At 38.0% G+C, this 16604-nt stretch overlaps 1 protein-coding gene across 2 annotated transcripts; it reads left to right on the top strand.

The window, feature by feature from the left end:
• The first annotated feature begins 137 nt into the window (after window positions 1-137).
• On the top strand, window positions 138-16604 carry LOC124165256 (WASH complex subunit 1). 2 transcript variants are annotated; one of them, XR_006866180.1, is made up of 10 exons: window positions 138-373; window positions 682-917; window positions 3006-3143; window positions 3223-3368; window positions 5066-5283; window positions 6224-6588; window positions 8977-9108; window positions 11323-11394; window positions 14453-14706; window positions 16359-16604. XR_006866180.1 is itself a non-coding variant. In XM_046542577.1 (9 exons), the coding sequence occupies exons 2-9, from the start codon at window positions 684-686 to the stop codon at window positions 14615-14617; spliced, it is 1470 nt and encodes a 489-aa protein (XP_046398533.1). In that variant the 5' UTR covers window positions 138-373; window positions 682-683; the 3' UTR covers window positions 14618-16604. The 2 variants fall into 2 exon arrangements, 1 of the variants encoding a protein (XP_046398533.1); XM_046542577.1 differs by having other exon boundaries at window positions 14453-16604.

Below are 16604 nucleotides of genomic sequence, written 5' to 3'. Positions count from 1 at the left end.
AATAAATGACCAAATACTCACATAGGATTATTAACTACTATATACTGATTTAAAAACTTCAGTTTGTAGGGCTGAGACGGGGCGCAGTTCTTGGCATTATTCATGAAGAATTTGAAAGTAGCGCGTGTATACGAAACACTTGAATCAACGGGTGCGAAATGTTTTCATTCTCGCTCCGTGCCTCAACCTGAATCTGTTTGTGTGTGTTTCTGCTGCTACTGCTTTGGTGTCATGTGATGTTCGCTGTATAATCGTTCAAAACTTTGATCACATAATCACGTAATGGTCTTTTGCAAAGGGATTGCGTGACCGAAAACTTTTGTCTGCGGGGAAGTATTTTAGACAGCATTGTGTGTGGTCCTGACATTTCAAGGTAAAAGTGATTTCTGTGAGAGGTTATGTCATTGCTGTGATAGCCTAACCTTTGTTGTTAGGTTTTGAGGAAAGTTTATATGTTTATAGCAATATTTCATTCAATTATGGCAAAGTATTTTTGTTCCGTATCGGAGAAATTATGAGAGATGTGTTGACAGTTTTAACTCTTGTTTATCGTTTAAATTCACGCGGAAATAATTTTTATTTTGTATCTCGGAGAACATTAATTCGTAAATATTGCCAGTTAATACATTAGCATGCTCAAATCGTGTTTTTTTGTAACATCAATGTATTTCATTCGTGCAGCAATGGCCCTTCAGTTCTATGAGGTACCCTTCATCCAGCAAGACCTGGGACAGGAGGAGACAATAATTCAAATTGCTGATGCATTGGATCATCTTCACAGAATTGTCGATGATGTGTTTAATAAGATCACGTTGCAAATATCCCAGAAAAAAGAGAAACTTCAGAGCTTGCAGAAAAGAACTTCTATTGCTAAAGCCAAAGTTGAGAAGCTTGCGGGGGTGAAGAAGGCAACCAGGGTGGGTAACGAGTTGCTATCGCTTTATCTAGTGATTTAAGGGGTTTTGAAGTTTTATGTTTTCTCCTTGTCATGCTTCTTTTCCAGTTTTTTGATACAAGTATGCAATATGTGTTTTAATTGAAAATGCTCCATGGTTAGACCTTTAGGATCTAATAATGGTTCAAGTAAACCATGCTAGGCCCAAATATTGTAACAATGGCGTATCTTACACTTTCAGCTTCTTGCTAACAAGAATGAAACTTGTGCATTGGCATCATATTGAACTAAAAAAAGAAAGTGAACAGATTGATGATAAGCAGTTTCGTTTTCTTAGATAAGTTTTTACTGCAGTATATCATGGAAACTCTTTAGACCAAGGTTGAGTCCACATTATAGGTCCCTTATTATGCAATCCAATCTTTTATTATTCCTTTCACAGCCATATTTGAAATGCATGAAAGGCAATTTTTATGGAATAGAATTAATTCACCTGGAATGAGTTATTTAGTGAATCCCAGTAGTCTCACCTTAATCTTAGAGAATTAGGGAATCAAATGGCTTTTAAATTTATTTTTCTGCCCATACCCTCTCGTTTATTATAATTTTCATTATTATCAGAATATGTTTTCATAAAAATAAAATTCTAGTATGATGAAAAGTGTTAATTATTATAATAATTTTTTTCATTTTAATGTTTAGTACCATATTTCTCTGAATATAGCCCCCCCCCCCTAATTTTGAGCCTTCAGTTTTGGGAAAAAATTTAAAAAAATGTGTTTGAATATAGTCCCCCCTTTACTTTTACTATGGGCATTTTTGATAAAAAGGGGGGGGACTATATTAAATAAATACGGTATCTATTGCGATGAACATTTTAAAAACCTGTCGTGATCAATTTTGCTGGGTATTATCATGGAAAATTGCTGGGAGATTATGCAGAAGAAGTTGTGGCCTCTCTGATTAAGTCATTTTACTCATGTTCCCACTGCTCCATGTACTCCAGCAAATTGCCTATGCTGGCAGCTGTGGCTCATGTGGTTGCTACTCCCTTTATCTCTGCTTCCACTTTGCCCACTGCCTTTATTTCTACTACTCCCTTCCTCTCCTGTTTGACCTTGACTGATCACAGCATAAGCATGCCCGGGTGCAAAGAAATCTAGGGTTCCCTTGTGTTGTATTCAACTGCATGCAAGGCCGCAGTAATAATTGAGCATTTGCTTTTCCTATAAGGAAGAAAAATTCTATGAATTTCAAGATTTACGCCAGATGATGATACGCTGTATCGAAACCGGTCGCAATATATTTTATTTTGTGAAACAGCTAAGTGTTTTCTTAACCTTTGTGCTGATGATACGCTGTATCGAAACCGGTCGCAATATATTTTATTTTGTGAAACAGCTAAGTGTTTTCTTAACCTTTGTGCATCATGAAGGAGTTTCACCATGTTACGCCAACCACCATCGCATTCTATGAATTTCGGTAGATATGTGAAAAATACAGTGGATAAGAAACCGGCGGGAAATAGGGCGGGCTCGCAGGTTACACTTCTGGGGGCAGGGTCTGGAAGCGTTAGCTTATCACCTCTGCGCCTCAGAAGGGGAGGACTGGAAGGAAAGAAAGGAAGGAGGCACCGCCGCGATAGGAGCCCGACGACGCCTCCTGGGAGGGGATAGGGAAGGGACGAGAAATCCTGCACCGTCACAAAGGCGGGCGGGTCCTACCATCAGCGAAACCATGCAAAGCCAATTATGTGCCAGCAATTTTAGTGGATTTTCCTAAGAAGAAGAAAAATCCATCGATCAAATCGCTAGATTGTTAAACCTGCCTATTAAAGCAGAGGTGATTGTGTATGGTTAACCTTGTGAAAAATACGGTTAAAGATTGTAGGTAACATTTTCTTCATATAGAATTGGTTTTCCATTGAAGAAATCGTCTAAAATTAATCAAAAGTTTTTTCTGCTGCTCATAATCTTCTTCAATACTAGAGCATGTAGGTCTGACATAAGCATGCAACCTTATTTTATCAGCTTTTTAGGTGGTATTGGCTCATTTACCGGCTGTAAGTCTTTTCTGTTGATTCATGAGGAATGGCAATTTCTTATTTCAGATTTTCTCATCCTCCAAATATCCAGCTGGAGATGTGTACAGAGATTTTGTGTCTATATTTTCCCCATGTACTCCTATCCCTCTGGAAAGACACCTGGTGAAAATGACAGGAAGAAAAACCCACATAGAAGACATACAGGTAAAAAGTCAAAATTATCTTCTTTTGGGTAGTTACTTCTAAAATTATATTCTCTGAATAATCAAAAAATTATTTTCAGGAAAAAATTGAATTTTACCATGTCAAAAACAGCCGGAGACATTTGCTGGGGAAGGCAGAGATTGCACCTGAGGAAGGACTGGGAAGCTTGCCGGCAAACATAAACTCCATCAGCTCATTGTTGCTTTTTAACACTTCTGAAAATCCGTAAGGAGTTTAAAATTTTAAAATATAAAAAGTAGTGCATGAAAGTATTGACTCTTTCCATGTATTTTGTTTGATGGTTAATAGGGTAGTTTCCTTCATCAAAGAAAACGAAAGGCATTGATTACGATTCGTTACCCACCATTAGTGTATTCATAATATACAAATTATTTTGTTTTAGAAATACATACTGGTTTAGACGAATGGCAATGGCCAATTTTATCCGTATTTGAAAAAGGCCAGATTGCCACCCATGCGATGCAGCTCCACGTGACTCACAGGGACCTAGTTTCTATACGAGTAGATAGGAGTTTTACATCGTCTGAGATTACCAATGCATGCATGAGGCACAAAGCTAAGGGAAACATGTCTTAATTATCACCTATTAAAACTGGCTAAGGTCGGAAAGTTTTCTTCGTTTGATAGGGTATTAATAACCCTTATTTAAGCCAAGCGCTACCAGCTAGCAGGGTACTCTGCTATCTGCTAGCAGCCTGCGTCGTATCAGCGCTTAAAGCCTCGCCCCAAGGTCACCTCACTTGCGGCAGCGGGAACCAGAACGACGTCACACGAGGTTTTCCCAGCATTCATACTTACCCGTCGCATTTTCGCGTGCTTGAAAATTTTCACTTTTCATTTAATCGTGAAAAATAGATGTCGTCATTTAAAAATCTAAATGCGTGAAATATGTACTCCAGGAGTAATAATCTTTCGATTTAGGCAACAAAAAAATAATAGGAAACCACCCTATTGAAGGAGAGTGTGGTATCGTGGTGTATAGAGCTCTTGGCTGCTAGCGAACCAAAAGGTTCCAGGTTCAAATTGCTACCTGGTGAAACCTTTGGACTCCCCCAAATAAAATTCTCGAAGTCTGAGGTGGTCCAGGAAAAATAGGCTTGCTCCATAACCATGAATTTGTGATGTTCACTAACAAATGTTTACCCATGACTTTGGCTGGGGGTGGGCTTTATCCTAACCTATCTGAAACAAACTCCAGGTTGAATCCCTGAGTGAGTGAGGTCAATTGAAGGAATTAGCATGTACTTTGGGAAATTTTATATTACCCTTTTTACTGCATAAAGTCATGTATGTTTTTTTGCATGTCAAAGACTATTTATATCTTCATACCCTGTGCATTTTGATGCAGAATACTGTTTATGAGTTGATGTATGATATTAAAAACCAATGTTAATTTTCAATGAATTGGTAGGAAATGGACTTCTGAGGATTTATTGCTGATCTCTGTAATTTTACATGCATGATTTGAAGTACATAATGGTTGTTAGGCTATAGAAAATAATTCATAAACAGCTATTTCGCTTATTTAACATTCAAAGATTTACCATTTGGTCATTGAAGAAATATTTTATGATCCCAATAGCAAGAAAAAGAAAAGCTCGATTAGGAGTTTTAAATGGAATGCTTAGTCTGCAGGGAAAACATATTTGCTACATCCTTGGAAGTGGGATATTGAGAAAATGGATCTATGGATCTTATAATCTTGTCATTAGAGGTTGAATATATTCACAAAAATCTATCCTTGGACTCTGACTTGGTTTACTATCTTAATTATTTCAGCAGTTCTTTGGCAGTATGCTTGTTTTTGGTTATACGTGGTATGTTATTTACTCTTGTAGATGGTGATAGCAATGATGTTCAATGTTTGGCAACAGTTGACATTTTTTCAAACTTAATTTTAGGTACAAACGATATGTAATGCTGGATCCTCTTGGTGTTATAACAAAGACAAGGCAGGCCCTGCAAGAAGAGGAGCAAGATCAGCAGCTGGAGGCAGCCCCATTGTCAATTTCACAAAGGGAACAAATGGAGCGGCACAAGGGTGAAAACTATTTTTACTCTCCTGGATTGGGAGATGTCCCATCCATAGATGTGCCTCTTGACCTTCCTGATTTACCAGGTAAATGAGAACCTTTGTATTCATGATAATCTCTCAATCCTGTTCTAGGTCTTCAGCCAGTAATCATGTCTGTTCATCTTAGGCCTGTGATAGGTCATGCCAGTGAATAAGATGTGAGCCAGTGTTTAACCCTTTCGCACTGAATGTCAGCTATAGCCGACGAGCATTTTCATAGGCAAACCACCTAAGGTCAGCTTTTGCTGGTTTGAATTTTTACTATGCAAATAAACAAATGCTAGCTATAGCCAATGCATGGGAAGGGAAGTGACTGCTGAGGCTGCAATGGTTGGAGGTTGAATGCCGCTCCAAGGTCATGCCTAACTATGGGAGTTCCCAAAAAGCAGATCTTAGAATTCGATCTAACTTTGTAGTGTAATAGTCCATCAGGCCCTGTTCTCGAATCACCTGCCATATGGGGTTATATAACCAATAGTTAAAACAAAATTGAATTTAAAATCATTTATGGGTGAAATGTATTTGCTTCAGAATGCCCTAATGATATCCCTTGCACTAGTCCATTGGTTAGGTTGTGCGATTGCCATGCTTAGGTCCCAAGATAGAGTTTAACATTTGTCACTTCTTTTCATCTTCACTTTTTGACAATATTGACGCTTTATGTGCATTTGTCACTGCAAGAGGAACATTTTAACTGCCTAAATAGGAATTTTGTCTTTTATTACTGAAAAACTGGGTACAGAAGGTGAGTGAGGTGGCATTTTTGAGAATAATCACTAACGTGCCTGGTGACAAATCCATGCAACCTGTAATACAAAAAGAAGAACTCCCTTTTGCACATACTAAATTAAAGAAATTTGGGTCCCTTCGGCTTTGTAAATTAGGGCTCCTACTGTACATATTAGAAATTTGATGACCAGTGAAATTTGGCTTGAACGTTTTGAACATCTGTACAACCTGCATAACTTTTTTTAATGTTTGACAGGAATTGCTGATGACTTGCGGTACTGCATGGACTCCGAACCTGTCATCGCTCCATCTGTAACGACAACCCCAGCGATTCCAGAGCTGCCAAATCTTGTACCAGAGTTACCAGATTCCTTGCCTTTTGACAAGAGTCCTCAGTCTGGTGCGTCTGTCCAGTTGTCTGTGGGCATGGACGTTCAGGATGCTGTGGAGGCGGCCGTCATTGGGTCGCCTCTCCTGCCTCCTCCACCCCCGCCACCACCCCCACCACCTCCCCCTCCCCCTCCACCCCCACCCCCACCCCCACCTGCTCCGCCAGCTCCACCGAGCCAGCAATCCTCGATTGCAGCAGAATCAGATCCTCCAGAAGCAGCTGCTGTTAAGGTAGTATTTGCATGTATCTACATCTACATACAGTAGACTCTCGTTGATACGAGCAACCTTATTACGAAGTTCCCAGTTTTGATACTAATAATAATAATAATTTTAATGCTCCCAAATATGTACAATTATTAGAACAACGCATTAATAAGGAAGCTCTAGGTTACTTATAAGATTGAAAATGTGAACGATAATCGAAAGTGTGAAAGTCGAACCATTGAGTTCCGTACTAATTAGGGTTTAACTTCCAAAAAAGCGAAATATGCATGCTAAAATCTTATTTTTTGCACAAATTTTATAAAAAATTAATGTTTAATAATAAATTAATAAATTTCCTCACATTATATAATGTCTTTCGAAATTATGCAGAAAATGTAAATAAAAGGTTAAAAAAACAAGAATAGGGTGGTTTCCTATTGTTTTTTTATTGCCTAAATCGAAAGATTATTACTCCTGGAGTACATATTTCACGCTTTTAGTTTTTTAAATGACGATATCTATTTTTCACGATTAAATGAAAAGTGAAAATTTTCAAGAGCGCGAAAACGCGACGCTTAAGTATGAATGCCGGGAAGTCTCTCCGCGTGATGTATTTCTGGTTCCCATTGCCGCCCTGCGAGGTGACCTTGAGGCGAGGCTTAGCGCTGATACGACGCAGGCTGCTAGCGGGTAGCTGAGTACCCTGCTGGCTGGTAGCGCTTGGCTTAAATAAGGATTATTAATAACTTATCAAACGAGGAAAACTTTCCGACCTTAGCCAGTTTTAATAAGTGATTGTTAAGACATGTGTCCCTGAGCTCTGCGCCTCATGCATGCATTGGTAACCTCAGACGATGTATAACTCCTATCTTCTCCTATAGAAACTAGGTCCCTGTGACGTCACGTGGAGTGGCATCGCATGGGTGCCAATCTGGTCCTTTTCAAATGAGGATAAAAATGGACCGTTGCCATTCGTCTAACCCGGTATTTCTAAAACAAAATAATTTGTATTTGTAAAATGAATACACTAATGGTGGGTAACGAATCGCAATCAATGCCTTTCGTTTTCTTTGATGAAGGAAACCACCCTATTCTGTTGCAGATACCAAGTGAAACTTCCTCTCGGTGTTTAAGATGACATTCCTTTTATAATGTCCATTTAAAATTTAAAAAACATGGCAAGAACAATAGTAAAATGCAACTGTTGACCCCTCACTCTTGATACCTTTAAATTTTTACACCAAAATTCCTCAGCAGGTGACATCTTGTCACCGCGTATCTCGGGATCGCAGATATTCCTCATGTTATTCAAAAAAGACAAAAGACATACGGAATTCGGATGATATTTCATGCAATATCGTTGCTGAAGGGGTAAATGTTGTACATGAGTTGAACAGCACTCAAATGGAAAAGCACTATTGGAAAGAAGCACTTTTTTAAATTAATGATATTGACAGCTGTGTGATGGCGTCTTGTTAATTTTTTTTAAAACTCTCACCGATGAAGGCTAAACTACAGCTTTCTTCTTCTCTTGATAAAGGAGCCTATATCAAGCAGTCTCTCTCTAAAAAAAATCACCATAATTAAAGTCAACACTGCCCTCGATTGTATACATTTGTATTGTCTGCATATGCTTCCATATGAAGCAGTTGAATCTTGGGATTCATAGGACTTAAAAAAAAAAATACAGACAAACGTTCGAAAGTCCAAATTTAGCATACGAAAATCAAGTAAAAGGTATCAATTTGGAATCTAAAAAAGTGTGAATTGTTCGAAATTTGAGTGCATGAAAGTCGAGGACTGCCTGTACTGTGCAAATATTAATGAAATATAATAAAAAGAATGAAGTATTGCAATGATGTTAATGGTGCAGATTTTTACAGGAGTAAGTATACAGCAGAATTATTGTACAGAATTATTTTACTAATTTACTTCACACATTCATGTTGTAAAACAATTTACAATTTACATTTTTAAATAAAATTTCAATATCATCATATTCAAACCACCATTTTTTACAGTGTTTTGAAAATAACATACTTTTTTTCCTTTTTATATTCATCAGGTATGTAGTAGGTTAAATATTTTTGGAGCTAAATACAGAAAATATCTCTGGAATATAGTTATATGTATGAGGCTTTCAGGGTAAAATAACTGTTCGTAAGTGGAATTTATGAAGCTAATCGTTGGTCCCAATGAAAAAATGGCCTGAAAATCGTGGTCTCAGTTGAACTTGCCTTTATATGCTGTATATTGTATAGGTCCATGATATATTTATGGTTTGCTTGTTTCTCAAGTACTTCACATGTAAAATTGCTTAACTTCTTCATTTTTAAGGCTGTAGTAGTGTTAAATTGTACTCTAAATCCATTATTAGTAAAAATATATCATATGCTTCTTGATCCATTGCAGCCCGCGATACCAACAGGATCCGGTGATGCAAGAGCCAATCTTATGGAAGCCATTCGTAAAGCTGGAGGATCTGGGCAGGCCAAACTACGTTCTGTGCAAAATCGCAAAATTGAAGCTAAGAAAAAGAAACAGGTTTGTTCAATGTTGGATAAAATCACCAATAAAATATTAATAACCTTATTGATTTCTTAGAATTGCTGCATTAACCTTTTTTTGGTCTTGTCATCTGGTTCAGTCATCAATCACGATGTTTACCAAACCAAGCTCCGATCGGTCTGAACTCTGGCTGAACGGAAAAGATAAATTAAGCATCCTTGAGCAATTGATTCTGCTGTCCTTCTATTTGCCTTCTTCTCATGTGTTTATATTTTGCAGTATTTTTCTTTATCTAGTGTAGTTAATCTAGTTTCTTAATAAGGAAATAGTGACCTTTGTGTCAATATTTATTTTCATTGCTTAGCACTGTTAATCTAAAATTTAATCCAATATTGGGTACTATTGGATCAGGCATTAGGGCATGCTAAACCCACAGGTGTTTGTGCACAAGAAAATGTGTGTAGGTAGTTGAAACTTATAAGGGTGAAATTGCTACTGCCCAAGGGCCACTTGGGCTAGTGCCGTTCAGGAAAATGCTTGGGTATGGGTTTTGTGACATTTATTAGTGAACCCCCCTAGAAATTCCTCCGAACTTATCTGCAGAACTTCTCCCACTAAGGACTTTTCGCACTAAGTTCTGCAGATAAGTTCGGAGGAATTCCTGGGGGGGTACCAGAAATTATTGGGAGAGGGGGTTCACTAAAAAATGTCACAGTTTCAAGGTGTTTAATTTACTCTTCAAAATCAATTGAGAAAATTGAAACTTCTCATGCATCTTTTCAGATGTAAACACCGCTAAAAGCGTCCCTATTGAATTTAAGACTATAATTAAATTTTATTTTGTGGGAACGAATGATTTTATTGTTACAGTAGATTCTCGTTATTACGAAGTTCACGGGACCGAAAAACCGGAGGTTCGTAATAACGAAGTTCGTAAGAACGTTTCTTTTAGGAATCGTCGAAAAAAGTAGTGTACTATGAACGTGATTAAAGTACGCGGAAATATAAATAAACAGGAAAATTCGTTCCAGTTTTTCAACAGAAGACTACGCCATGATGTAATCGAGGGTTCATATCATCCCGAATACATGAACTCCGATATTCAAACTAGATGCGTCCCAAGACCTTGTTCCTAGGTTGATAAAATTACAGTCCGACCACGAGTTGTCAAATAACAGACAGAATGGTCTACGTCTGGGTAGGGTGCAAGGCTGCCAGGTAAGAAAGGGAAACGCTTACAAAGTGTTCCTTGAAGAAAAGAACCACAAGGGACGACAAGCGTGAAGGACCTAAAGGAATAATCACTTGTTCTTGTGATTCGAAGAATGGGCTTATTTTGGTTGATCAGGCTTACTTCGGTGCTCATTTATGCATTTGACAACGTTGTATGACTATGAGGGTGTGAGGTGCGCTTGGGGGACAGCGATTTGCTTTAAAAATCGAAAAACCCTCGCCAGCCGGACTGTATGTAAGTTATCGAGGAGTACTGTTATCCTGCGGAATGCAACACTGCATTACACGTATGCGCTAACTCACGATTGTGACGAACTGATCTAGCGTGGCCTGCGATGCATCCGGAGCCGAAAAAATAGCTCCCCGCGGTGACGAAGAATGGGCGAAACGCTGAACAGTTCCTAAATTCACACCGGATTCAATGATACCTTATCCAGATTGTGATCACAGTGAGTTTCCCAGCGCCACACCGCGTAGTATCGGCCAAATTCGAAATTTGAATGATCGTATCTCTGAAAATTCGTTAATGGAATATGCATAGGAAGAGGATTGACTGTACATCCAATTTACTAACGATTATGAGTGGGTCACTATGACTTCACAGGAATGAAGCTTGTTTTATGATGTAGCGTGTAAACTGAATTTAGAACGATTGACACTCTTAAGCACAGTACACGAGAAGAATGAAACGTGGCGCGATTATTGAAACTTAAGTGTGGTGAATATCCACCTAAATGCCTTGACTTGTGCGTTGAACTTCGCAATAGAATTCATATTGTAACCGCCGGGACCGGGACTTAGGTTCGTAATTTCGTAAAAACGAAAATTTCGTAATAACGTTTCTTTTACTACAGCTTGGATAGGCCTTTTCGACGGGACCAACTATTTGATTCGTAACAACGAGAACTTCGTAACAACGCTGTTCGTATTAACGAGAGTCTACTGTAGAACTTGGATTTTGACACCTGAAAAATGATGAATACTCTTGAATTACTTTGTGTTCTCTTTAAATTCCAGGAGGTTAAGGTGGAAGTTGGTGGAGGAGACTTAATGGCTGATTTGCATGCGAAACTATCCCTGAGGAGAAAGGTAATTTTGGATTTAAGCTCTCAAGTAAATCAGTTTTGGATTCATTTTTTTATCATCAGTAAAACTTCTACTTGATGAAATCATTGGGATATTCATCGAAATTCATACTTTAATATTTTGCCAGTTTGTTGATTAGGAGTTCATTCCTCAGAGGTGTTTGAAGTAATAAAATTTTGAAGGAAGACAAATGTTGCAATGTGTCCGAGTCTCCAAATTTTAACGTTAATTTTTATGCAACATATGGAATGAACACATAGATAGTGTAAAACCTCTCTTAAACGAAACTCAAGGGACGGAAATTTTGCCGTTTCGTTGATCGGGAGTTCGTTCCCCGGAGGTGATACACACGTTGCATCATCCTAGGGGCACGGAAATTGAAGCAAGTCTGCATGCATTATCTTCAGTCTACTTTCGCATACTTCAAAACAGTGCTGATTTCTTCAACTGCAATGCAAATCGTGGGCAATAGACCACATTGAGGAAGCCTCAGTTCGTATTATTCAATCACTTCGCGTGCTTTTTAATCAGTTTTCAAAAATGTATGCAGCGTAGCGGTGAGCGCAAGGCCATCCGTTTATTCACTATATTTGAAATAGAGTACATGTATTCCCGAGTTTTACACTGAAAAAATAAGAATTCGATAGATTTGACCATTATTAATATAAAGTTAAGGTAACGGCACCAATTATAGCTTCATCATGAAATTTAGATCGCTCTACCATAACGACACGATTAGCAACTTTCGTCGACCCATTAAAGGGCAGTGGGTGGCAGCATTTCTTCATAGTGGTCGAATCCAGAATACTCCAATGCAACATTTGCGGTTGCGAGCTTCGTAAATAATTCATTGTACTAGCATCATTTCCATCGTATTCCGGATAGACAACTGCCGGTAAGAAAACATCTTGTAAGGCCTTATGCAGAAGTTCTCGAAGTAAAATACGTCACGATTTTGAAAAATTAGTTTTCAAGAAATTATATTCTGCAACCCTCAGTTCACTGGCTTCGCAGATGACTAAATTTTAGTCTACCCAAGTGAACTCATCATGTCTTTTGAGAGACCCTGCCAGGATTCACGGATTTCGCCATCACTCTCCATCGCGTGATCGCAGTTGACTGCGAACCGGATAGACAACTGCCGAAAGTTAGTACACTGTTTTTCAAAAATTCCCCCCCATATTTTGGACCCCCCCGAACGAAATTCCTGGATACTTCACTGACTCTATCATTCTTAAAACAGCGGGGTTTCACGTACTTCCCCACTAAAAACGGAGGTAATTTCTCCAAGCCATCACTATTGGTGCATAGGAGTACTATAAAACGTTCTTTGCTCATTTTTCCCCCGCGGCCCGCCTATTCCTTTAGAGTACGGTCAGGAAGCAAATTATATAAAAAAAAATGCTTCGTGAGCATTAAATATGTCCTTAGAACTGTTTTTATTCAGCTATCCATTCCCAACGTCTTGCTTGCTCCTGCAAGATGGGCCCTGAAATGTGGATCAGCTCCAGAAAGATAGCTGAAGACATTTGTCCATTGACATTGGTAGTGGAGCGTTTTCAGTTAGGCCCCTGGGATGCAGCGTTAACAATTTCCGACTGTTATGCAAGAATTGTGCACAGTATTATGACCGAATGTCATACTTAATGGCAACTGTCGTCTTCTTCATGCAATAATTGACGGCCGTCGCAAACCTTTCCCTATGGAGAAAATCAACACCGCTTCACATCACGTTAGGACATCGCTACAATCGTATGACAGAGACCTACCTTTAGAATAAAGCACTCAATTCAAATAACGTCTAGATCAATGGGAAAATGTTGGCTTTCGTCGCTTAAGTGCGAATGTTTTTATCCAAGATTGCGGCAAATGCAAAAGTTTCTCCTAGTTTTTAGATGATATTGAAATAAACAATGTGAATGAAACAAGAATTACTACTGAGTCATATTCAAGATAATTAAGAGAGGTAAATTTTGGCTTTCATCTTCTAGCGCACACATAGTATCTTCTGTAATTAAAAGAAGTTATCCAAGATGGTGGCGAGTGAAAAAAATGCTTCTCGGAATTTATTCGTTGTAATTCTGTAAAGTATCTTAAACAACCGTCAAAAGAATGTGATCGAAGTACATAGCTCTAGATTTCATATCTTTGAGCGTGCAAATATTGGGACATTGAGTTATTTACGAAAGTCAGCATTAACATTTTTTGCAATTTGCGAGCCGCAAGTTAGGGTCAGCGGAAACACACCACGGAAGGCTATGGTTACGATTAATAACGACGATTCTGATTGACTCATTCAGTGGAAGTCTCTGATTGGCCCTACAATGCTAGGAATATTAAATTATTCATATGAAAATAAAAATTTAATCGGAAAAATTTGTTATTGAGAGGTGAATTTCACTCGATCGCGCCAAAATTTCATTTCGTTGATCGGGAGTTTTCGTAAAAGAGGAGTTCGTTCATCGGGGTTTTTCACTACAGTGTTTACACAGACAATTGGCCGGACCAATAGCATTTGTTCGTTGAACGGAGTTCTTCGTTTTGCGGGAGTTGGTTAAGGTGAGGTTTTACTGTATTAAACACAACAGCCCAGGATAAGTCCTCATGAAGAAAATTGGGAGCGACGACATGTTCTATTGTGTAATTCACAATTTTTTTTAGCACAAATTGCAGACACACTTGTCCAGGAAAGGTACTCACAAAGAAAACCTTGAGTGTCAACATGTTCTATTACTTCACAAATCCAATTTATTCACCAATTACCTACGCAATTAATAAGTACTTCCGGCAAGACATCAAGAGGGACGATGCGTACAACTGAATGCCATTAGTTTCGTTACAATACTCCCCTTTTTATTTGTTTCGCATCATCAGCACGAATGGTTGTTCATTATCACACAACTATCATTGTTTCTTCATGTTCTCAACAAAATTTGTTACGAAATCTTGTCACTGATTCTTGATTTTTGAGGCTGTGAGCCCGTAGGATCTTAAAATAGTTACATATACTGTACCTCTTCACATCCCTCCCACTTAAAATGTTTCTTGTTCATTATCTTAGGGTATTTCTGGGATCAATAAGCAGGAGAAGCCTTCTGGAGGCAGTGGTATAGGACAGTCTGCTGGAGGTAGTGCTTTGGAGAAAGTTTCTGCGATGATACCTCCACCTCCTAGACCTCAAATGAGCGCCAGTGCCACTGATGATGATGCTGACTGGGAAGAATGAAAGATGGGGCTGTCAGTGCCTTGAATATTCCTTTAATCAAGAGGAAATGGACCATGGATTCCATTCATGCATACCTAAGTCATATTGTGGTATGTAAAGGAATCATTTGAGTTAGAACTTGGGGCTGACTTCACTGTGACTCTACTAAGTGTTTGCTCACCGTATGATGACGTTACTTTCATACAACACTTATTATTTACTGAAGATTTTGCATTTGTTTACGAAAATGGTACGGAAAGAAAATTTTCAGTAGGAATGTATGATTGCTATTTTGTGTATGATAATTTTGATTATTTGCCTTTTTATATTTGTAACTTTTTGTACTAGAACTGAAATTGGATTGGATCTTTCAGATTTCAAGTGTCAGAATTAGTGATGGGTCAGATCTGAAATCCTTAGGTTTCATTGAGTCTTCAAATTTAAGCCCCAATTATGCTTATACATAATCGGAATTAATTTAAAGTCTGGTTTAATTTGAAACTCTAATCCATGGATTCGATTGAATATTCAAATCCTTACCCAATCTCTATCATGGAATGATTTTTACCTTTTGGTAAGCATGCATCCTCAGTAATTATGGTTATAGATGAAATGTTGAAAGTTTTTTGAAAACTTTAACAAATATGTTTTAAATAAATCAGAGTCACAATGTGATATTTCATGAATTGGAATGGATTTCCTCCCATTTTATATTCCATGATCTTTACTGTTCTGATTGTTTTTGTTATGATGTTGAAAAAATATTTGTTTATAGAGTTGTTGTTACTTTCATTGATTCATGGGTTATTGATAGTTTTATGTCATTACTTCCCTCTCAATGGTTTCCTCTCTGAAATGGCAAGTGTTCTGAATTCCAGGTACGAGTAAGTTTTCATTTTTATGAAGTGAAATAAAGTAATGTTTTAAGTAAACATGAATTGAAAACAACTATTCTTGGTTACATATCATGTTATCTTCTTATAAATATTTGAATTAAAACTTACCTGTTAATAATCCTAGATCACTTACCACATTTGACAGCATATAAGACGTACCATCATTACAGTATGGCACACACAAGAAATAAAGTCCGCACGAAGACACGGCTCCCCAGCAGCTTAAAGTTAATTCCTTTTGGGTCTTATGTAATCGTATAAATAGAAGTGAGATGTCAAACTAGCTTGATTTTATTGAAACGATTAAGCTCGTTCAATATCTCGCTCCCAACTCCTTCTATATCGCAGAAGCAAGCAAAATGATAGTAATATACAATATAATAAATAAACGATAAGTAACATCAAATAATAGGAATGAGCTTAATAACAACAACTACAAAATTCTTCAGTCGAATAAGAAATACATACACCCATGCCTCGCTTAGTGCAATTTCGATATAGTGCAAATTCGTTTCTCGGGGAAACATTCCAACGCTGCTTAGCCTAATGAAATAACTTTTAATATTATCTTGATAAAATGTGAACTTGCACTAAGTACACATGAAACTACTCTCATTTTACACATATTAATAGTATTGCTTGCCTCATATTTTATTCTTTGTTTATATAATGGTCGAATTCCATTTCTATGCAATGACCAAAAACATTACTCGTCATGTGTCCGGACAGCCGACCTACTGAAGTAATTTTTCTCATCTCCTTAACTGAATAATATCAGTTAATTTAGGTTATTAATTAAGTTTGGAGCAGGTGGAAATGAGGTTTTTTAAGCAATATGGTTTGAGACGTCAATTTTGCCGTTATAGGTTATCGGGCGAATTGACTACCACGTAAAGGGTCCTCTCATACAACCTTCAAGGCCATTGGGGAGCAGAGGCCCAGTTGCGTATGAATAGCATCAATGTGTAAAAGGGTCCGAGAGAGAGTCTCAAACACATTGGCTTCATTCCTTCCCCGCAGCCGTAGGCCCTCTTCGTCTCAGAAATACAGCACGGCAGTTGTTCAGCAATAGAAGGTGATTTTGATAGAGCCATACGGAGTAAAACTCAAGT

This window comes from Ischnura elegans, chromosome 9 (assembly GCF_921293095.1).
Source record: "Ischnura elegans chromosome 9, ioIscEleg1.1, whole genome shotgun sequence".
Taxonomy (NCBI): Eukaryota; Metazoa; Arthropoda; class Insecta; order Odonata; family Coenagrionidae; genus Ischnura; species Ischnura elegans.
Note: the sequence above shows the minus strand (reverse complement) of the source record. Positions and strands in the feature narration are given on the sequence as shown.

Bases quoted from the DNA above. Each gene is read 5' to 3' on its own strand.
- LOC124165256 (XM_046542577.1), top strand. From the start codon at position 684: ATGGCCCTTCAGTTCTATGAGGTACCCTTCATCCAGCAAGACCTGGGA. The intron at 918-3,005 runs GTGGGTAACGAG...TTCTTATTTCAG, and splicing joins GGGTGAAGAAGGCAACCAGG to ATTTTCTCATCCTCCAAATA. The intron at 3,144-3,222 runs GTAAAAAGTCAA...AATTATTTTCAG, and splicing joins CCCACATAGAAGACATACAG to GAAAAAATTGAATTTTACCA.